Below are 23,278 nucleotides of genomic sequence, written 5' to 3' on the forward strand. Positions count from 1 at the left end.
CATTAAACTGAACAAACAATAACTGTCAGAGATGTTCGATTGGACACTGTGGACAAAAACAAGAACCCAGAAAGATTGTCTTTACTGCCGGCAGGAGACGCAGCCATTCATGACAGGCGCCTGAATTCTGTAGCCCTCTGCCAATACATTTATTGAGCGTATATGCAAATTTAAGTGATACAATAGTAAAACAGTTTTCTTGATTAGAATACCACGCCCCTGGGCGTTCTAAGCGCGAACAGCTGCAAGCAATAAAACATTGTCTCTTCCATGAACTGATAAATTTGTAAACTGGCTAATGAGCTCTTCCCGTGAAGGAGTTTCAAGTCGGAAATTGCTTCGGTGATGAAGGAGTTTCCTAAATCATAAATTCGGTCCAAGGCCAGATCTCCTAGCTGAAGATGACAGTTTAACTTGCTGTGACTGTTGACCTCAGATTGACCCCAAGTTGTCTGTGCTTCAATTGTGTATTCGAGTCACACATGTTGACTAAGCATATAACAGCATGAAACCTTTAAATATGATAACTTCTTATTCGGTCTAATCTCTATCATTAACCCACGTGATTAGACAGAGGGGTTGCTGGCGGGTGGGGGCTGAGAAGATGTGAAGTAGCAGGGGATCACTGCACATAAAAATTAAAGAAGTACCGCTTCTTGATCAAAATTCTTCATTTAAAGCAAATAAAAATATTGCTTATAAACTACCCGGGCAATTAATCCAGAGAGTCACTTAAGTAAATGTGACAGAATAAATGCAGATATTCATTTTTATCTAACTGATTCAAGTTATGAAAAACACCAATTCAAGTTGTCAAAACATCCTTGGCGGTGTTTACATTTTTTTATGTACTGTATAGTGTTGCCACATATACTGCTGCTAGTAGATTCATCAAGCACCCTTTCAATTCCGCTAAAATGAGCCATTTCTTAAAATATGTTGATTTGATCTTAACTTCCTGTTTGCTAGCATTGCCCAGTTAGCGGCAGATGACAGAACAGATTGCCACAGAATGAGCAGAAGTCTATGTGAGTTTTCCACTCTGTGTTCTGTGGTTGGAAGGACCGAGAGCTATATTTGAAAATTTCAGGGAAATGGAAAAGGTCTAACATCACCTTTGCAAGTGTGGAACATGAGCTGGGAGCGCCACTGCGTCTCGTCTTGGCCGTTTTGTAGGTGACGTGCTGAAGAAAACAAGAACAGAAATATATAAAAAAAAACATCAAGTGGACACAGTTGTTTCTATAAATCCCCGCCGCCATTACGTTACATAATCTTGCTGATTCTGCCCCGAGGCTGTGCTTCCCACGTACTAAAATTAAAGATCAAAAGAAATGTGGTTTCATGTCAGGCAGGAACAGAAAAAAGTCAGGACCAGGGGTATCAAACGTAACTTATGTCGGGCCCATATCCGGTACTCAAAAAAAAAAATATTCAATTTTTGGAGAAAAAAAAATGCAATCATCCCAATCTTTATAAAAAAAAGTTAACAGCACTGGTTCTGCAAAATATGAATGATTGCGGCCTTTAGCATGCTCAAAAAATAATTAAATAAACAAACATTTGTGTGTATTTATTTTATTTCAGTCATTCACAATGTTACAAAATCTTTTTTTCCAATTACTTCAAAATCCAAAAAAGTTAACTCATTAACTGCCAGACGTGCAAAAATGTGTCTAGTCCAGTGCCAGGGTTTTTGTCATTGTTACTTGAATTTTTGGACTAAATAAACATTCACAACTGCATTAGAAACCTTAGACTCTCTTCTTTCATCAGAAAAAAAAGTTAATTTCTAAGTTATACGAGTCTGGAGTTATCTGAGTTTGAAAAGAGGGTGACTGTCCAAAATTCAATGCAATACATACATATTGGTTTATATAGTGCTTTAACAACAGCTGAAGCTGGAACAAATCGCTAACACAGGAAAAAGGGAAATGCTTCCCACTCGTGGAAGGGGAAGTAAAACATTGCCAGAGGCCATGGTCAGCGCTTTATCGGCAACCAAGCATGAAAGAAAAAAAAAAAAAACGAATAATTTCGGGAATGGCGCTCTGTCATATTTTCAATTCCTGATTATCTTAGCGAATGGCAGTGAATGCATTAATCAACTTACCTGTAGACATGTTGTTCATTTTGTCACTTCAGAATTCACTCAGCTGCGTGAGTTCCCTCCGCTCGGCTTCTGTTTGTTAGTTTTTATAAACATTTTGGGGTAAAAGAGGGATGGACATTTTTTTTTCCTCGAGGTGGAAATTCTGTCATAGTTTCAGCAAAGCTACATAGTAGCTTTGCTGAAACTTCGGAGAATATGCTTTCTTGTTACACATCCAGTTATGAATATGATTCAAATAGTTCTGAAGAGGAAAACATACATGTTTGCAATCGATTAAAGAATTATATGTGCCATTTTGCGGCAAAATTGGGGGAAAATCTCTCACCCCAAAAAAAGAGGCACAAAATGGCGACCTCCAGTGGCCACCTACGCTTCCACAGGCTGATAAATTCCTTATATGGAGCTTGGATGCCCTTTTCTGGCGGCTTTTGGGTGCAACACGGTTCTCAGACCAAACATGTACAGCAAAATACATTGACGTGATGGAAGGACTGCTACAATGTGTCTTTTTTCGGTCAGGGGGCGGTCCTTTCGTGACGTCACATACGGACTCGTCACCAACTCAAAAACAAGACTTCCTGAATATTCAGAGCGAGTCTTAAAACGTAGAATATAGCTATATGCCGTGGAATCTTATTAAAATACGCTCAGTTGAAGTCATTTGAAGCCATTTTACAAATTATGGACACAACTTGTCCGGGGACGTCGGTTGTCCTTTAAGTACTCAGTATTATCAGCATACGTGACACGAGACATCCACTGCCCAAAACTCACAGAAATAACCACAAGAGCTCATCTTTTTTTTGTAGTTGTGTCAGTCAATGATTTCAAAGCTGAGCACATCACAGAGGAATGTGTTCAATGTTATTGAGTAGACAATGTGTGTGTGTGTGTGTGTGTGTGTGTGTGTGTGTGTGTGTGTGTGTGTGTGTGTGTGTGTGTGAGGGGAATTGATTATTTGTTCCTCTCTGCTTTGCTTCTGCCCGCGGCAACGTGAAAGTGGGCTGGAATGATCGCACAGGCTGCCGCCACACTAGGTTTTATACATCTTGACACCCTAAATCATGTTTTAATGTCAACAAAACAAAGTCAATTTCTCACCTAACAAGCCTAAAAGGTGGAAGGTCGATAATGTAAATTGCATTACATTATCTTGAAAGTTGTTTCGAATGCTTTGGTTATCTCATGGAACACCACACTAACACCTAAATACACCAAATATTGTCTTTATAATGACAAGGGAGTCTTCTAATGATTACCAATCCGGTTTGTGTCGCTGCTTTGTGTCCCATGAATGCAGTGACCAAGTGCGACGAGAGATGACAGCAGCAACAAGCACAGTCAACCAGAATGGGGGCTCGAAATGGTGAGTGTTGTGATAAATTATATGTCCTCTATTTAGGACGAGCCTGTCCGCAAATTCTCAGCAGCCATGGAAAGAAAGCCACCCGCTACAATATTCTGGGTCAGTGAGCCTCAAGAGGGGGGAGTGGGGGATGCGGAGAAGCATAACAGACATGTCCTTTTCGCTGTGCGAGACACTGTTTACATCCGGCAGGGCTTCTAAAAGCACCTTATGCGGATGTTTCCATATTGTACAGAACATGCATACTGTATAGCATGCTCGTGTTCTCTCATGAAGTCAATAACAGCCTGCGGGATGTCAATATTAATACCAACAGTCGGCAACATGGCGCAGATGTCAATCTCATTGTTATGCTCATCTTTGCTTTAATATGAATTGGAACTACGCTCAATAAATCAGCAAGTTCACTTCAAAGTGCAGTACGGTGGTTCTGTTCATAAATAGGAAGCTATTTCTCATGCATACCGTTGACAAGACGAGATCAGTGAGCCTCAATCAAGTGCTGCAGGAAATTCTCTAATTTCACATAACAAGTCACAAAAGTATAATTTATTTATCACATAGACGAGGTATACAATGTATCTTTGTTTATCTATCCGGGCCGGCAACATACAGTGATAGGCAGAATAATGATCGTATTATCCGGTGTATAATGCGCACCCAAAATTCTTGATTTTCTTCAAAAGGTGACCCTGCGTCTTATACGCAGGTGTGTCCTATGCAGTATCTGAAGTAAGATTGAGCCACAACAGGTCTCGCAACTACTGTCAGCAGCCTCCGACTACATTTCACTCTGTCTGGCGAAACCCCAACTTCTAATGTAGCGCCTTATAATGTGGTGTACCTTATATTTGGAAAACCTTTATATATTTATATATTATATTTAGAAAACTTTTTTCATTAATTGAAGATGCGCTTTATACTGTATATGGAAAAGGTTTGAAAATACACCGTTCATTTGGGGTGCGCCTTATACTCCGGTGCACCTTATACACCGGAAAATACGGTAATTTCTGTTTTACAAGAATAGAACTTTTCGGTCCACCTGTTGCCATACACGTGGACAAAATGTTGGTAATGTAGAAAAATAAATTTAAAAAATTAAAAAGGAATAATAAATATGAATACAGTAAAGTCTCGTTATATCGATATTGGTTATATCGATAGTACTGCTTATTATGATACTATTTCTATGAACGCAAGGAGAAAATTTACATGCCGCAGGATCGGATATATCGATAGTCCGGTTTCATCGATATTTTTTCCAACTCCCGAGAATATCGATATCACGAGACTTTACTGTAATTGTGAAAAATCACACAGCTATGACTCAGTAGTATTATTTTTAAAATTAAAATGGCCTGGACAAAAATGGGAGCACTCTGAGTTTTGCCTTTTGTTTAACAAAATCATTTGAGGCAATAACCACGCAAAAGAAACCGCACATAATTAATTGCTAGGTGCTTTTAGATCAGTTTACTGGCGTGACACTGCAAGGAGTCCGTTTACGTACATAGCGCACAATCTACGCGGTTTATCATGTGAAAGAAGACCACATTGTTCCTTTACGCAGCCTTGACGTTAAGATACAAGCTCCAGGACTTATCCAAAGTCACTTCAGAAAAATCTGTTGTTTTGACCTTACCCGTTCTTGAACATGTGTTTTCGGGTCATTATGCTGCTGCAAGACCCTTTATGACCCTTTATAACATTTGGATAGTTTGTCTCCCGTGAAATCCACTTTGGATCAATCAATGAAAGATGGTGCGATCCGACACTGAGCTACTTTGATCTAGTTCAATTTACGATTCTTTCAAGGTTGTTCTGGGCTCTTTGCTTACCATTTATATCATCAGTGTCTTCAATTTGTCCTCAATTGTCATGATGGAGCTACATCGCGGGAGGTTGGCAACAGTTTAATGGATTTTACATTTCTAAATATTATGTCCTGCTACAATCACAGGTACTTTAAGCTTCTTGGAGATTTTGTCGAAAATTGCACTTGTAATCTCGTAAAATGTTTTGTGCAGGGTACATGATGTTATCGAAACACCCAGCGGCTAATTGTGACACAGTAAATGGGTCGACTGACTGCTTGCAAGGTTGAAGATGTCAATATGGTAAAATGATTGAAATCTTTTTTGGGGGGTACCATCGCTATTGTCCAGGCCTGTTTTGAGAATATGTCCCTGTTGAAACACAATTCAAAAGAAGTGTAAAATTCATTTGTTAATTTTCATTCTATTTTAAATGATTTTGGGGGCTTTTTCCCCTGTGTTCTTGTTATTTTTCAAAAGGGTACCAACAATTTTGTCTAGGTGTATACAACAGATGAATAATTTTGTTTTCCACCAATCAGGTCCACATATTTGACAATGAGCAGGTACATTTAAGAGAGAAGATGGTCATCATCATATTTCAATACTCTTACAGGAAATATTTTTATACATCATTTTTTTCGATGTGGCGTGCTGTGAGAATTTCTGGGCAAAAATACTGGACTAGACTATGCAGTAAATCAATGACTATGGCTTGTTTGGTGAAGGTATAGCTTTTCTGATGTAGTCCATTTTTTGCAAAAAAAACATAAAATATTTCAATTTGAGACTTTAGTTGTTTCTCTTTATATAAATGAAACCAGTCATTGTTCATCCAGTCATAAAGACTAAAAACATGAAGGTGAAGATTAAATTTTCTAAAAATGTCTGGAAGGAGAGCTGTGCATTCTCAATTTTTTTTACACCCCCCACCCCAGCATAAAAAGTGACAATCACCCACCATGATCCACCATGAGTTACTGTGCCGAGATCGAGGTCACATCACATCAGTGGTGGGTATCGGGGCCAATGCATTATATGTGGTGCACAGCATCACACATTCTGCAAGTTTGCATGAAAAAGCAAAACTGCCCCCGCCCCTTTCGCAAAGATAGTGTCTTTTTCAATACTTTCCTGCAGTATTGGCTGAGGGCGTTCCAGTTTGCTGACAGAATCAAGTTTTCTTTCCCTTTTTTGGGCTTCCACTTTGTTGCTTTTGGAAGAGCAGAATTATCTGGTCCTATAAAACTGTGGCTTCCTCCATAGCGTTGACCCACCTATGCGAGAAACAAGTTGCACGTAAGAAACGCGATAAATCACAACACTCGAAAAAGATCCAATGCTGCCACCTGCTGATCATAGTTTTTTTTAACTTGCCCGAGTAAACGATGAAAACAAACATCCAAAACTTTTCTTGGCCCATTCTCATTTAAAAAAAAAACATTTCAAGTCAACATTACTCACACAATTAAAAAATACATGACAAAAATGTGCTTTTTTTTCCAGGGAGGCTGGACTTGATTCGTGGAAGTGGTTATGTCCTTACGAACGAGATGAGAAGACTTGCTTAGACCACTGTGTATTGTGCCCCATGTTCGTCTACCTGCGGGCGTGTCGTCGCCGCTGCTTTACGACACTGTCGCAATGTTATGTAGCAGTGTGACATTATGCTACAGAAGTTCCGATCATTTCAGTGATTTTTCGAGATACAAGCTAACCACCACCGTATTTAAAAAAAGAAAACATATTTGTGCAAAAAGTGTAAATAGTGAGTACTAATTGCCTGTGCAGAAAGTGCTCAAGATTGAAGACTGTCTTTTGTGTTGTGTCAAATTATTAATTATTTAGTTTTTGTTCACTTCAAAATGGCATCGCGATAGTGGATACCTTTACACTAGCTCCTGTATTTTGTTTTTGCTGCTGTGAAAAGCAAAATTCTCCACGGTGAGACAAATAAAGGCTCATCTAATCTAATCGTTTGTAGCAGGTGATGACCCATTTTCCTCACCTCTGGGCTGTATAATTGTCCTCCGCTTTAAACGTATAGTACAAAGTGTTTTTGTGATAAAGCTGGAAAACATTGGACGCGTCATCATCTCCCTGGTGGTTGTCCGGTAGCTTCACCGTAAAGCCTAACAAAGGCAAACTCTCTGAAGCCACCTTCTCCTGTGGATGCAGCATCATAATATTCATCGCGTAAGGACTCACATTGCATCAAATGCATTTTGAAATGTTCTTTGCAGGTTGAAGGGGAGTGCATGTGTCCCCTCACCTCTTGCCCTCTGTAGGTGTAAAGCACCTTGTCTTTTAGGAGGAACCACAATCTCTTCCAGTTCCTCTTGCTTTTCTTGCTGCGGTGTAGACTGCCGCTAATAGAACCCTCGTCGGATACGGTCACCTGTAGAAGGAGTTATTAGCCTTGGTGGTCTTTATGTTTATAATCACTGTGTCTGTGTCTCATCTGCAGAGTCATTGCAGGCGGAGGTGTACCTGGTTGAATGTGAGCATCCCTTTGCGATGCCGCCAAATATTTGGAGGGTGGATGCTTTGGAACACGGACGAGAGCGGACGAGCGGACCGGCTCACACGAGGGCTGCTCTTTGCCGGTAGGTCGCACGTGTCCTCTCCTGCAAGGTCGCCACTTTTTAAAATAACGTTGGGTCTGAGTGAAATTGATGATTTAAAGTGTGAATAAGAGTAGGGCAGAGATGATGATGATGGTGGTAATGTACATCATCTAAAAAGCTTTGATAATGGAGGGATAGGTGAATGTTTAAAATTGTGAGATGCACACAGTGGCCAAAACAAGAGGGACCTCTTACACATTTTATTTAAAAAAAAAAGATAATTTTGATCAATTTTGACGTTGAGTTTATTGGTCAAAATTCACGTCGTGATTGTAGTGCTACTGCATGTAAGAGATATTTTGAATTTTAAAATGGCAATTAGTTTTGTTATCACAAGCACTGATCAACATTAAATTAGTATACCTGTGCTTTTCTGAGATCACCTTATTATTTACTTCACACAACCAAGTCAAAAAAAAAAAGTAAAAAAAGACTAGGTAGCAATTATAATTGTTATTGTGCAACGTTTCACACCTCCTTTCTTGAGTTCATTGTAGCAGTGGTCACACACTTTGGCCATACGCTCCTTCATGTACTTGAGTGGGTATCTATTCTTGGAACAACTTCTACAAACAATCTGTACCAGAAAGAAGGACAGCGGCGGGGGAGTATAGAAATAAAACAGCAACAAAAAAAAAAAAGACATACGATGCAATATATTCATTTGAATGGCCACTTACCCTTCCACAGCTGTGGCAGTGATGCCTACGGAGAGTCAAGCTGAAGTCTGACGTGCAGTTCATACACATCATTACTTGAGACACTGGAACAAGTGTTGGGGGCTTTTCTCCTAAGGTTACACGGAGATGATCTCTGGTCTAGACACACACAGACGTTTGTCAGTTTATCCCAATGTGTTCCACCTTACATTATGGTGACGGTGAAGGGATAATATTCGCTTACATCTCCCGAGCAGTTGTTGAACGGCACAGATCCTTGATTGTGCTCAGTCACAGCGCGGCTCAACGTGTAAAACCAGTCCTCTCTTTCGATAAAGGAGCTGTCAAATAATATAATGCGGTCTCACGCCACAAAATATTTCAAACAACACAAACTTTTCATTCATCCTCACCACGATCACATAATGATCATCTGCATTTTACCTTGCAGACAAGGTGATTGAGATGTCGTTTCCCTCCATCCTCAGTGCATGTTGGACATTTTCGATGATGGGTTTACTGACCTGGGAAATTGATTTATGATATCATAAATGGAACAAATTGTACTTTTTTTTGCATGGGAATTAATTCATCCATCCTAGCATCCTTTTTCTAATACGCTTATCCTCACAAGGGTTGCAGGCTTTGCTGTCTCTGGACAGCTGACAACTAGTTCTAGTTGTACCTCGCAACTAGAACTAGTTATCAGACAATCGCAGGGCAGATATCGACAAACTACCATTTGTGTTCACACTCACACTTCGGGACTATTTTAAGTGTTCAATCAGCCCTCCATACATGTTTTTATTATCATAATCATGTGAAATGTTAATTAATTTTCATTCGATGTGTTTAGTTTAACCATAATCACCTGCAATTCATTCAATAAATCACTTTTTTTAAGGAAGTTGTCAACCTCAATTACGGATGATGAGTTGTGGTGAGAAATAAAGACAGATGTAAAAAGCATTATATTACATACCTTCAATCCAGTGAGTGACAGTGTGTTCTTCAATCTGTATTTTCCATCCTGTTGCGGATAAGTGTAAAGTAATACATCGTTCATCTGCAAACACAAACGCAGGAAAAGGATACGTCAAATGACAGACAGTGGAGAAAATAAATCAGTGCCAAATAACAAAAATCGGTGTAAGGAATGAAAGAAAATATTGTCCATTTTAAATGTTGTAATGGAAGCTATTTTCCATTAGATGGCAATGTAAGCACTTTATGTTGTATCGAATTGGATCTCAGACTTTACGCCTGTGTAAGCTCTCAGTCGTACAGGAGTGGTCCATCGATGAGAAGGTTTCTTCAGCCGTCATCTGTACAAATTTGAAGGTTTCGGACGCGAGGCTTCGTTCGCTGACGAAGCCTCTTGGATAGGAGGCAAAACGTCCGAAACCTTCAAATTTGTACAGATGACGGCTCTCATCGATCTCAGATCTTTTTGACCCGTATATACAATATACACTGAGCTATAAACCTCTGTATTCCCTCGAGTGGATTTGAAACTGAAGGTCCTGCAGGCATATTTTCGTTTGCCATGAGTAATCAGAGCTGATCAAATTTGATCACCGTCAAGGTGGAAACATCAGCAGAATAGAGGACAGACACAACAAAATATTTTATGAGCATTTTTTTGTTTTGACCGTGTGTTTAGGAGTTCGATAAAAATGTTAAAACAACTCGCGTAGAAGAAAAGCGCTGAATTTTAATGGCTGTATCATTTGTTCCAAATTACAACAAATAGAAGTGACTTGCATACAAAAAGACAGGTCAGTTGAGACGTTTAATCTTCTGCAGGTCATTAAGTCTCACTGTCTAAGGAGGTAGTTTTGATTATCTTTGCCCCGCTGTCAGATTTTTTTTTTCTCTCCTCTTTCCTTTCGGTGTCTCAGGAAGTCAGAATCCAGAAACATCCTGTCAGGAAACTCTGCTCTTAATAGAGCAGTCTGCAATAGGCTAGAGGGAAAAGGTTTGGCTACTACATTGTAGTAAGTCTTTATATTTCCATGACCATGGTTGCATTATACAGAGGTGCCCAGATTTAGAAATTCAATTCGTTTTGTGGCAACACTCATCACTCAAAACACTGGACTGGATTTGGGTTACTCATTTCTCAAAGGTGCCTCTGTACAAGTCAATATAAATGTTTTTGATGCCCAAAGCTAAGCATTTCCGCTTCCAAAAGTAACATTTACCAAAAACAGATGACGAGGCTGTCGGCTCCTCCTGCTGACCTTCATCAGGGTGCCCTCCTTCACAAACACCTGACACAAAGAAACACAATAAAAATCATACACATTTATTAATGGCTTAGAGATTGTTGTGGTTAAAATTGTTTCAAGTCGGGCCGAAAGTTGATTCCCTGTTGAGTTATTGTGTTAAGGCGAAAAGGCGTGTGGCCCAGTGTTGATTGAAACAATGCAGTATTATGAGAGTCATACCCGACCAGGCTGCAGTAGGTCCCGCTGACCATGAACACTATATTCGATGTTGACCAGACGCAGCAAGTTTTCCTAAGATGAATGAATAGAACATAAAGAAATAAGTAGAGCATTGTCATTTGTCAACACAAAAATAGTGAATTATTCTTCTCAAAATGTGATGCGACATTGAATGGTTCAGCATCATTTTTTTGTTCTTTTGTTAACGATCAAAACACAAAGTAAGAAGATTCCAATTAAAAGCACAGATCATAAGGTTATAAAATTGGTTCATCTTTGCTATTTGTCACCCAAATTAAGATAGAGTTATTTTTTACACTTGCTGTGTCATGGAGTAGAAAATCTCATTTAGGACTACTGTAAAGTCTCGTTATATCAATATCGGATATATAGATAGTCCCGGTTATATCGATACTATTTCTATGCACGCACTGAGAAAATTACATGCAAACAGGGTGGGATATATCGATAGTCCCGGTTATATCGATATTTTTTCGGACTCCCTTGAATATCGATATAACGAGACTTTACTGCATTTTAAATTAATTTTTGAAATAAACGTTCCTAAATTTCTCGGTGACAAGTGCAGGATGTGGGTATCTTGTGTATGCAATTAAGATCCACCTAAATGTGTCTCCACAATTTTGTACTTTCAAGGTTCATGGTGTCCTCTTAAAACTTTCTGTAACCAGCCCCATTGGTGGCCATTTTGGTGGTGATATGTCGTGTCATTTCCAAGAATTTAAAACAAGAGCAAAGTTTTTTTTTGTAGCCGTGCTTTTCCAAATGGGAGGCTTGCTCCTTGACTCTGAACAAAGGATGAGCTCATGGTAGAGTCAAGGCAAAAAGAGAGCTCTGCATGTATCCAGCAGTGGAGCATTGTTGGAAGTAACGTTGGGCTCAGCGTCTTGAGCCATGAACACATTCAGTCTTCATTTTGGGGGAAAAAAAAATCTCTCTTTCCTGTTCAGTCTTTTTTTAAATATTTCTTCCTTGAAATAGTCATACAGTCTTGGTGCAGGTCTGCCATTTGATTATTTTTCCAGATGTAAATAAATGGGACTGCCACAATGTGCAATTGCCATAATTGAAAATATCTCCAAAATAAATCAACCGCTTCAAATCAGCAAATCTCTTCGACTCAAATCATTTAGGCGAATACAATGACCTTTAAATTACATAACAGAATAAAGCATATTGTCAGAATCAGAACCTAATATGTGACCGCTACTCACCCCATGTCTTAAACTGTCATTTGCCTGGTCGGCAATGTCTGCCACGATCACGACAGCAGCTGAATGAGGTCAAGCAAAAAGGAGGAGGGGGGAAAAAGAATAAGAATGTGACATGTCATGCCTGCATTAAACATTTTTTTTGCCATTGGGGAATATAGGTTAACTGTGATTGTCTAATGGGAGAAGGGGGGTCGGCTGAGGTTGGTTAGCACATGCCTCATTCTTCTTCTTTGCTCTTTACCAAATTTCACATTTCACTTTGTTGTATGTTGAATGAACGGTGGTGTATCACGATTTAGTCACTGGAGTGTGCCCATATGACATTTGCAATACAATACATATTGATTTATATAGTGCTTTAACAACTGCTGAAGCTGGAACAAAGCGCTTAACATGGACAACTATTATATTTGGTTGATCTGACATTGCAACTTGGTTTTGTATATGTAAAATTCAGGTTCGTGATTCATTTTTAGCAAGTCATCCTGTTTGCATTATTGTCAAGCTTTGTAGTATGAATTAGATTAGTGACGACATCTTATTATCGTGTATGTCGTGTTGATGAACTGCTCACCTCCCAAAAGAAAAAAAAAGGATTAGAAACAGCACAACTGTGTAACTCCCACACATTCTTTTATGCAGGGCCTTGTTTACTTGTTTTCTGCCACAGTGATGATTTCCACTCATTGCAGAAAAAATGACCACTGATGGTTTGCCTTCTTTCTAGTAAAGTCATCTAAATTGGCTCTCTCAAGGCCACCTCTCCATGCCAAATGGAATAAATTCCCCATAAAGTCATGGCCAACAACAAACAAACAAACATAAGCCAGTAAGACTCCCATGTGAGCAACAGCTTGTGTCCATACTGGCTTTATTCAGCATGTTTATCGTACCTTGGGTGTCCTCGTATTCTTGAGAATCAGGGGAAAGGTTATTCAAGTAATCTGAAAGCAAGAGTGACAAATAAGTTTACTTATAGAATGAAAAAAAGTGAAGTTTTTTTTTTAAAGAAAAGTTGAGTCACCTGTGAGGATCATGCGGTACTGAGCCACACGCACGATCACCTGCAGTAGTTGTTGCTTGAGAGAAACTATTTGACCAGATGGATTCTGCTGCTGTGAATACAAAACAAAAATATCACACGACCACTGTGGACAATAAAAATTGTTTGTGAGAGTGCTTGCCCGAATGTGCCAAAAATATGCAAGCAAAAACAAATGTTTCAGACAGACAAAAAAAATACAAATAAAAACCCTGGACTCATATACTGTAAATAGCAGAGCCACCATATGTCGAGTCAATACAGTTCCACATGTCAAATATGCTTTTATACTTTGAAATATGTACAATTCTTTTTTTTGAAACTTTTTTTTGTGCAGTGGTACATTTCAGTCTTCTGACATTTTCTTTTGTGCATAGAATACTTTATTTTATCTCCTGACCCCCGCACCCCCGACCCCTTTCAATTTTGCTGCTGTCGATTGAAAACGTCCCCATTGTGGGACTATTAAAGCCTTTCTGATTCTGATTTACCACAATATTTCTGCTCAAGTCCAAATAACTTTCATCCACCTGCTTGTGAGACCTTACTATCTTTGTGACTGCTTTATTTCCTGTGTATGACAGTTAGTGTAGATAGCGCCATATAAATTAATAGTATTGTATTGCTTGTTCTGAATAGGGTCACAGGTAAACTAAAGCCTATTAAAACTCATTTCGGGTAAGAGGTTGGGTACACCCACTGGTCCCTATGATGTCATTAGATCATACAGACAGAAATCCATTCACACGTACTGTACATTCACACCAATGGGACACTTAAAGGGCAACCGGCGTCACTTTTTTTTTTTTTAACTGACATCAGAAAAACGTTTTATAGCATCTAAAATACCCAAAACACGCAGTATGATATTTTATTCAAATGCAAAACACCAATAAAAATTACTTAAAGGGTCCAAAATCTGCAAAAAATTGAGCTGCGAATTGGGCGTTTTCAGAAAGTCCCGCCCCCAGTTCGTGACGTCACGCCAAGACGTCCTGCATTGCTGGAGAATAAAAACAATGGCTTCAAATTCGGATAATATGCTTTGTTGTTACACATCCAGTTATGAATATTAATCAAATAGTTCTGAAGAGGAAAACATACATGTTTGCAATCGATTAAATAATTTATTCCGTGTCATTTTGAGGCAAACGGGCGTGGGGGGGGGCGGGGGGATGTCGCACCCAAAAATGGCCACCGCTGTTGTGAGGAAGGAATCAGCCGTTTCCACAGGCTGATAAATTCCTCCATAGAGCTTGGACTCCCTCTGCTGGCGGCCTTTGGATGTAACACACAGTTTTCAAAAAAAACAGTACAGCAAAATACATTGAAGCGATGGAAAGACTCTACAATGCGTCTTTTTTACGGTCAGGAGGTGGTCCTTTTCTGACGTCACGTGAAGACTCGTCACCAACGCAAAAACAAGACTTCCTGAATGTTCAGCGCGAGTCTTAAAACGTAAAATATAGCTATATGCGGTGGAATCTTATTAAAATACGCCCAGTAGAAGTCATTTGAAGCCATTTTACAAATTATGGACACAACTTGTCCGGAGACGTCGATTGTCCTTTAAGAGTTGTCACTTAACCTTACATGCAACCTGTATCAGCAAAAAAATGCTCAGTTTTGACTGACACTTGAGTGGTAGAAAGTTCCTCATATAGCTGCAGAGATTTTTTTTCCTGCGCTTCATTGAGACTTGGATGCCTTCTAATCTCATTTGTCGTATCCATTTGCATCTGCCTTTGTGACAAAATAAAAAACTTCAGATAATAACAGATTTCTTGCCGAAGGCAGAGGGGTGCATGGGGCTGAAGAAAGGCAGCAAGGGAGTGACATGCCATTCTTCATGGTTAAAAGACCTTTACAACACAGGAAAGTCAGTATGCACGCGGACGTCGAAATGTCAATGGCGTTAAAAGCAAGGTGTTACTGAACCAAGGAGGGGAAAAAAAACACAGCCGAGTGCTGCCCTTTGACGCTCTGGAGGAAATTCAATTAAGAGTTTTTTTGTGTACCGAGGAAGGGTGAACTTTGTAATGTTGTGTAGGTGCTACTGTAGGGGTGCGCAATATATGTCTTGTAGAGGCGGGCACAAATGACCTTTGTTGTTTTTGCCATTTTGTTTATAATTGGTCAATTAAAATGCATCTTTGTTTTATGTCTGTGTAAGCTCTGCTGAAAGAAGAGAGTCGAAGGTTTCTTATGCTGCGTTGAATGTTTATGTAGTCCTGAAACTCAATTTTGTGTGTGCCTGCAATTTGAGTGAAAATGACAAAAACCCTGGCACTGGAGTGAACACATATTTGCACATTGTATGGCAGTGAATAAGTTAAATGTAGCCTTCTTTTTTGGGAAAGTCGTAGGCTTTCATTTTCGCAGTAACCAATCACGTGACAGAGAAGCGTGCCTTCACACGAGTGACATAGTGTAAACGTATGTAACGGAGAATTATTCAAAATAAAACATCTTTCAGTTTCCGAACTGAATAAAACAGAAGTAATGCAAGTTATGTATCCTTTCCGTGCAGCCCAGTATCAAATGACCCACAGACCGGCACTGGTCTGCGGCTGAGGGACTCGCATGCTCAGTAATGCACTGACCTCAAACTGGTCGACGATGGCCGCAAATGCAGCTGAGGTTTGACAACTCTCCTCCAGTAGGTTCATACTTCGGTCGTAGTGCCCGATGTAGGTGGTAAACAGCAAGAACTCTGCCTTCCTGGACAGGAAGATGTCTGTGATCTTCTGGCTCTCCTCCCTAAGTTGACCGAGGAGGAGGGAGTATATGTCAAACTCTCCGAGGACGGTATGTGCAATGGAGACGTGCAGTTATTTCTCACCACTGCCGAGTTCGATTCTCCAGCTCTGTGAGGATTGTGCGGTGCAGAAGATAAATATCAGGCAGCTCATTGAGAATTTCACAAAGTCTTTTTTCATCCAAAACAGGCTCTCCGTCATCCGTCGCTGCGGTCCCAACTGCTTCCCGAAAGTCCTGCGGCACAAGTGGTGACTTAAAAATATACACTCTCTTCATTTAGAAATGTCCAATCAAGGCGCAATTTTCTTATGCGTATCTTCACTTCCGATGTCTGCTGCACAGTTTGGTTCATTAACCGAAATGGCAGATTTTTTTTTTTAAACGAAGCAAAAATAACCTGACTCGTTAAGACCTCATTAAGAAAATGATGTTAACACTGGCAATGAGTCTTTTCAAATGTCTCTTAATGATAACAAAGTTAAAAAAACAAAGGGGGAAAAAGTAGATTTATATTGGCAATTTCTGACACGGTGCATTCTAAGCAAAGGGCAGGGAAAGAAAAGCTAAAAACGAAAAAGGTTCTTAAATCGAGAAAATAAATGAGTTGATCCATCACTTACTTCCTGAAGAAGCTTGAGCGCTTTCACATGTCTACAAAGAGAAAAATACTAAATGAATTAAGCAGTTGAGGTTGAATGATGATGAGGCAACTTACAATCTCTCAGTGTCGAGTAGATCCATTGCGATGTAAAAAGCGCGGGATCGACCATCGACCTGTAAAGGGTTGCAATATGGATGATAACCTCTACATCACATGTGTCAAAGTCAAGGCCCGCGGGCCAAATCCGGCCCGCCACATCATTTTTTTCGGCCCGCGAAAGCAAATCAAACTTGTTAAATTCCATGATTGCTAAAATCTGAGCCAAAATTTCACATTTTTGGATGTCAACCACAACAAAAGTCATTATTCTTGACTTCAGATTTGAAAACGAGTTATTCATTAATTTGCTGTGTGCTCTATATGTAATATTTGAAGGGATTTAAACATTCTAATGGGTTCCCCAAATTCATAACGGCCCTCGAGAGGAAACCATAACTACAATGTGGCCCGCGGAAAAAAATGACTTTGACACCCCTGCTCTACATGTTATACACACTACAACGAAGTAGCAATTGCATTTTGGCTTTCATAAAATGGAAATACAAGTCAGCAATCTTGTAAAGTCATAATTTTAGGCAAATTCCATACCCCGTATTCATTCCATTTATGGATTTGTGTATTTTTTTTCTCCAAATGTACCTTTTTATCATAGTTGATTTCACCACCTGCATCCTCCTCCTCCGACGTGCGTCCGGCGTCTTCTTCAGCTGTTGAGGGTCCATTGACCGTACTATCCGGGTGGCTTTGTGGACCAGCAGCGAGTGAACATACTTTGTAGGCTTCTGTATAAGCACTGCAAAGACGGAGTGAAGGATATTTTGTTTGTGGTCATGGGTGGACTCGTTTCGCAGTAAAATACTCCACACGCATGACTGCAATTACAGTAAAGTCTCGTTACAGCGATATTCTCAGGAGTCTGAAAAAATATCGATATAACCGGACTATTGATATATCCGATCCTGCGGCATGTAAATTTTCTCCTTGGGTTCATAGAAATAGTATCGTAATAAGCAGTACTATCGATATAACCGATATCGATATAACGAGACTTTACTGTATTTCTTTCAAGTTTGTGAAGGGTATGATTCGACATTCATAACTTTGACTTATTCAATTAAATATACAATGTATTTTTCTAAATTGTTATGAGGTGTGACTGGAAGCATGAATGGTTGGTCGTTTGTGTGTGCTCTGTGATTGATTGGTAACCAGTTTAGGGTGTCCCCGGCATATTGCCCGAAGACATCTGAGACAGGCTCCAGCACGCCCCATGGCCCTCGTGAGGATAAAGCGGGTCAAAAAAATTGATGGATGGATGGCTCATATTGAAATGTTTTCCTCTCCAATTATCATAATCAGACAAGCACATTATTCGAAAGAGCAGTGCCAAAATTACAACCGTGGGAGTATTTGTCAAGCAATGGTAGAATTTTCTATAATTTTGCCATGATGGTGTAGGTGAGCCGAATGGAGTGTCCAGTCGGAGTCGCGACTAACGTCGTAATGTAACAATAAATCACATCGTTTTTATTAGCCCTCCAAATCGTGTGTGATCTCCCCCCATGTTGAAATATCGTCACAATAAAAATTCTGAATCTTCGAAGCGTGTGAGAATAGTTGAAACGTTGCAGCTTTACTGCGACCAATAAAGTGGGCTCAGCAAGGCCTGGAGTGGCAGCCGCACTCAAGTGGAGTCTGTTGGTCCTCCCCTACAGGGAGCCCTCGGTGTATGTGCTGACTGGCTGCAACACGACAGGGAGTGTGCGCCATATGCAAATAAAATGCCTCTTTACATTGCAACGTTGATGCAATTGTGATCACGGTAAGCATCAATGAGTTTCAACCCCACTGAGATGAAAATGGGCGACATATGAACAACATATGCGAGCGCCATTACAGCACCACGGCTCATTACGGACTACCGGATCACATCTTTGGATGAGTTACCAGAGCTAGCGCGAAGCTCAAACGACATGTGGACACGTTCTATATTGGGCTAATGTCGAATGAATCGTCAATTTTGTCACTTGTTAAATACGGACGCAGAGGAAAAACATACTGCCATAAAACGTGCAAGGAGAGAAACTATTCATTCTCCGTCTGTCTTGTGTTCATGAATAAGTGTGTTAAGTCTGAACCAGCTGCTCTTAGTGTACTTTCTAGATCTTGCAATGCTAAACTTAGCTTTGACTTGCAAGAGAAAATGACCTCCGGATGTACGCCGCAAACGGTACCGCAAATTCAAGAGACACCACAGCAAGCAGTAGTTTGCCAGTAATCCTTCCCAAAGTTTGGCTTTAAGCTGTTTCTGTCCACTCAAAGATGAAGTTCGCTGTTAAAACAAGACAACGGCGAGTTGTGTATTTAAAACGAATGCGTAACTGATTTCTGAACGTCCGCTAGCTCAATGCTAACACGCAATGAAAAGTACTGTAGCAGAACACCGTGAATAGCATATAGCAATAGTTTCAAAGTGCTATAGTCCTAAAGTGAACCAACAAACATCTGAACACAAACATTGCAACAAGACATGAAAACAGACAGTATCGAAATAGTCAGACATATATTCATGTTTCAGAATGTGAATTATTGAGGACACGTTTAATAGAAACTGCATGGATTGATGTAAAAAGAACAAGAGATGGTTTCGTCAATCAATTTACTCTCAAATTTATAATCAAATTAAACTACATTTATTCACACTAACATTCTATGGATGTGTCTGCATGACTAAATTGAGAGTGTGTGACTTGTTTTTCGTTACAATAGACAAATCATGCAAGCGACAAGAAGAACACAGCGGAAATGGCTCCGAAACGCTGTGACGATTAATCTTTCCGAGTGGACTGCATACCTATGTGGAAATGACCAATGGGAATTCAAGGCAGACAGGGGTTGGCTGAGTGGGTGTTAATGTCACCATAGCGTCGCTTATCATACCAATAATTTTTTGTCTCACACACATGATTTATGAATGACATTTTCCCAACAACAAACTGTTTCAACTCCAAAAGCTGAGGAGTGTGCATATAACACCCTATGCACCTGTATAAGTGCTGTCACAATATTAAAACATCTGCTCCACATGTAAAAGAGATATACAGTAGCCTGCATGCATCCTCTGCGCACATACAAGCAACGTACATGGAATGTTGTATGTGACTGTAGTAATAGCAATACATGCGTTAAAATTATCCCTGTATGGAAATTATCCCTGCAAAACTTCAATGCATAGATTTATTATATATATATATATATATATTATACATATATTTATTATATATTTAGATTTATTTCTGTGTTTTTCATAATCAAATTTGTTGACCTATTCAGTTCATGAGTAGATCCCTAATTGCAGACAAACATTCATTCTCACATTCACACCTATTAATGATTTCGTCTTCACTCTACCCTGACGAAAACTTCACATAACCTCTGAATGTTCTAACCACTAGTCCATTTTCTTTCAATTAGTTCCTATGGTGAATTTGACTGGAATTGGAACAGGTCCGAGGTTCTCAGAGGTCAACCTATCTCACTAAGTTATGACCATCATTCCACACTCAGCATAACTCACCTCTCTTCTTCCTGTTCAGATGACTTAGCTTTGACGTTAAAGCCAGGGAGGCTGCTCATATCAACGTAACCATCCGTCTCGTTGGCAGACGACAGTATCCGCGTGGGACGCTCAAAGAAATCACCCAAAGGTCTCGGTTGCACGGGCCTCCATTGGGGGACTTGAACATTCTCGTAGTCTGAATTAACAGCGGGAACATTTTCATAGTCTGATGTATCCGCATTGGGGAAGGAGATGGAGCGAGGCTTTATAAGAGGCAGCGGTGTGAAAGGCACACGGGAGCGTTCCTCAAAAGATTCCACTCGCACCACGCTGCGATTGAGGAAGGCTGTCGAGTTTCGTGTTCTTGTGGCGTCCTGGTAGAACAAGAAGGCAGGTGATGGCTGAGGTGATGGTTGGGTTTGGCAAGTTGAGCGATTGAGAAGCCGCGGGGAATTAGTCGCGCTGCGTCCTTCCGGATCCAGCAGCCTGCTCGGTGTCACGTGGCTGGACTCTGATGAAGACTCAGACGAGGAGAGGTTGGAAGGCTTACTCTCTGCTTTCCGTCTAAACTTCAGCATGAGGAAGCGTTTTATCGAGGATTTCTTCTTTCGGTTTTTCTCTGAGGATTCCACGTCAATAAACAGTGATGGTGAACTTTTGGCGATGGGTCTTTTGGTGATGTAAGCCAACTCAAAAGGCGGCGGGATGTCCATTACAGACGTGGGTGTAGACAAGCCGCTGGATGAAAGAGGTGTGACACCAGAGAACCTTCCGCAAGGAGAGCGTTCAGGGTCTCCGTGGGCACAAGCAGGCGTGGACGTGGAGGACGAGGCGTATGCGGGCAGGTAATGAGGTTTGGGGTAGGTCTTCAACATGGGGCTGCTGATCAACACGGGTCCTTTCTGACTGAACCTGGGTCGATGTATGAGGCGCCCTCGTGCCTCGCAGTTTGTGTGATGCGATGAGGACCGAGAACATATTCCTGATATGCTCCTACTCAAAGGAAAAACATTTTCACACTCTGAGCTTTCATCTCCAAGATCCTCGTAAAAGTGGTTATCACTCATGTCGGTATCGCTGACGTCATTGCCCAAAGCGGGCCTGATGAAATCAGGCTTTTTTGGTGCAATCACTTGATTTCCCACAAATGAAGAAGTCAACAAGGTATCAGAGGTGCAGAGCAGACGGAATTTTGGTTGAGAATACAAATGATTCAATAAGGCATCTGCTCTGTGCTCTTCACTTGTAACAGACCTACTTCTCTGGTATCCTACAGTGCCTCTGTGGCCTTTAGTCTTGGGGTACTTCTCCGCCGAGAAACCACCTTGCCTCTGTGATGAAAATGGACTACCTGGTGCACCACAAGTTTTTTGATTTGGGTTCTTATCCATTTTGATAATGTCCGCTGGAGATAGATAATAAGGCTCGTGACTTTGATAGTCTTCTGAGGTGATGTACTTCTTTGATTCTTTACAGAACTGCTTCTGGTCAGCAATTTGAATGGTGGGGTCTTCCTCAATGGCGCTGAGCTCCGGATTTGCACTGTTTTCATGGTCACCCTTGAGACTTTTACAGGAGATTCTATTCTTAGCAGTGGATCCTTCTTGGCTGGGTTCACTAAGGATATCATCATTGAGAGACTCAGCGGTGTAGTCCACCTCTTCCCGCCTCGGCGCTATCTTCTCTATCCTCGCCCCTTTTTCCTCATCCAAGCTGTTTACGGAAATGTCTCCCATGGAGAGGCCATCCGTGTCGGCCAGGGCCTCGCCGGCATCCTCATCCATGTCCTCTGTCATGTCTGTGGTGTCAATCATCTCCACCGCATCCTCAGAGTCAGTGTTGAGTCGATCATCGCTAGTCCAAAGGGTATCAAGGGAATCCACTTCCTCAGTAAGGACACTGTCCGTTAGTCTCCAGTCCTCATCAGTCTTTGGAAGTATCTCTTCTTCCGGATCAAGTTGGTTCTCACTTAAAGTTTGTCTATGTGATGACACTTCATCTTGGTTAAAAGCGGTCCCTCCATTGAGACCCCCGTTAATGTATCCTTCTGGGATACCTGAAAGGAAGGGTTCCTTGCAATGGAGCTTCAGGACAGGTTTGGGTGCAACAGAAGGTTTAGGTCCTCTGGCTGTGGACATTAGCGTCACATGGGTGGGACAAACAAGGGGTAGCTTTGGAGTGACACGGGACTTGTTTGCGCAGTCTGAAGGAACAACAGGAAAAGGAAACAGTAAGATGATGTGCCTTAAAATAGATTGCAGCTCATTCGAGGGGTGTCCCTGAGACGTCAAATTGTAACCCTGCGTATTCAATAAAATTCTGACCAACGTTTTGTGTAACTGCCAAGTTCAAAAGTGTACTGTAGACTTGGTTGTTAAGGTATATTTGGACAATGCTTGTCCACCCTTTGCAGGAACAATAATGGAAGGGATTTCCCTGAGTGGCTTCCTGTGATTCAATGCCCCTTAAAGCAACTGCTCATGCATTTAGAATGCAACCACAGTACTGTATCGTATTATTAAGACAAATGGAGAGCAATGTATATGTGATAAATGTGTTTCATTTGGCAAACATTAACACTCCCACAGGAGGAAGCTAATCATGGCTTTCCTAATTTACATTTGAAAGACAATTCAGCTCATTGTATAAATTCATTTATATTGCTGTGAAGTAAGCAAAGGCACACATGGACTAAAACCAACCAAGTATTAAATATTCCCAAATTCGTGTTTCATCCTAACATATGGAGCTCCAAAAACATGTAATACACCTACTGAACAAGTTAATACTCCAGTTGATGAATGCAAAATTTACAATAGCGTCAGATAAATCGTCAATTAAATCTTTAGCTTACCTGTGTTCATTTTGACGAAGCTAACTTGTCCCACCACATGTCGTCCGTAGAAGTAGCTTTCCCTAAATGTTAAATATCAGTAAAAGAATACAAGCGTCCAAATGACTCCGCTGGTGTTCGCTGCTTCCTCGCCAT

At 40.6% G+C, this 23,278-nt stretch overlaps 1 protein-coding gene across 3 annotated transcripts; it reads right to left on the reverse strand.

The window, feature by feature from the left end:
- Positions 1 to 4,013: 4,013 nt before the first annotated feature.
- On the reverse strand, positions 4,014 to 23,274 carry fgd5b (FYVE, RhoGEF and PH domain containing 5b). Of its 3 annotated transcripts, none has more exons than XM_089010982.1 (21): positions 23,144 to 23,274; positions 20,308 to 22,492; positions 17,370 to 17,523; positions 16,785 to 16,843; positions 16,690 to 16,720; positions 16,152 to 16,303; positions 15,913 to 16,069; positions 13,292 to 13,379; positions 13,161 to 13,211; positions 12,268 to 12,326; positions 11,033 to 11,104; positions 10,787 to 10,855; positions 9,565 to 9,648; positions 9,027 to 9,106; positions 8,827 to 8,923; positions 8,604 to 8,741; positions 8,398 to 8,500; positions 7,787 to 7,923; positions 7,569 to 7,694; positions 7,305 to 7,462; positions 4,014 to 6,573 (listed from the first exon to the last, which is right to left on the reverse strand). In XM_089010982.1, exons 1-21 carry the CDS (start codon positions 23,151 to 23,153, stop codon positions 6,537 to 6,539), a joined length of 4,047 nt encoding a protein of 1,348 aa, XP_088867108.1. In that variant the 5' UTR covers positions 23,154 to 23,274; the 3' UTR covers positions 4,014 to 6,536. The 3 variants fall into 3 exon arrangements, with proteins under 3 accessions (XP_088867108.1, XP_088867109.1, XP_088867107.1); XM_089010983.1 differs by having other exon boundaries at positions 7,596 to 7,694; positions 13,292 to 13,382; XM_089010981.1 differs by having other exon boundaries at positions 13,292 to 13,382.
- Positions 23,275 to 23,278: the final 4 nt, after the last annotated feature.

This window comes from Hippocampus bargibanti, linkage group LG12, assembly GCF_051943395.1.
Source record: "Hippocampus bargibanti isolate YZ-2025 linkage group LG12, ASM5194339v1, whole genome shotgun sequence".
Classification (NCBI taxonomy): Eukaryota; Metazoa; Chordata; class Actinopteri; order Syngnathiformes; family Syngnathidae; genus Hippocampus; species Hippocampus bargibanti.

What these genes read in the sequence shown, in the direction of transcription:
- fgd5b (XM_089010981.1), bottom strand. An exon ending in CAATGAACTCAAGAAAGGAG is followed by an intron (nt 7,924 to 8,397) that starts GTGTGAAACGTT and finishes GCGACCTTGCAG; the next exon opens with GAGAGGACACGTGCGACCTA. An exon ending in GACAATTATACAGCCCAGAG is followed by an intron (nt 6,574 to 7,304) that starts GTGAGGAAAATG and finishes TTTCTCGCATAG; the next exon opens with GTGGGTCAACGCTATGGAGG.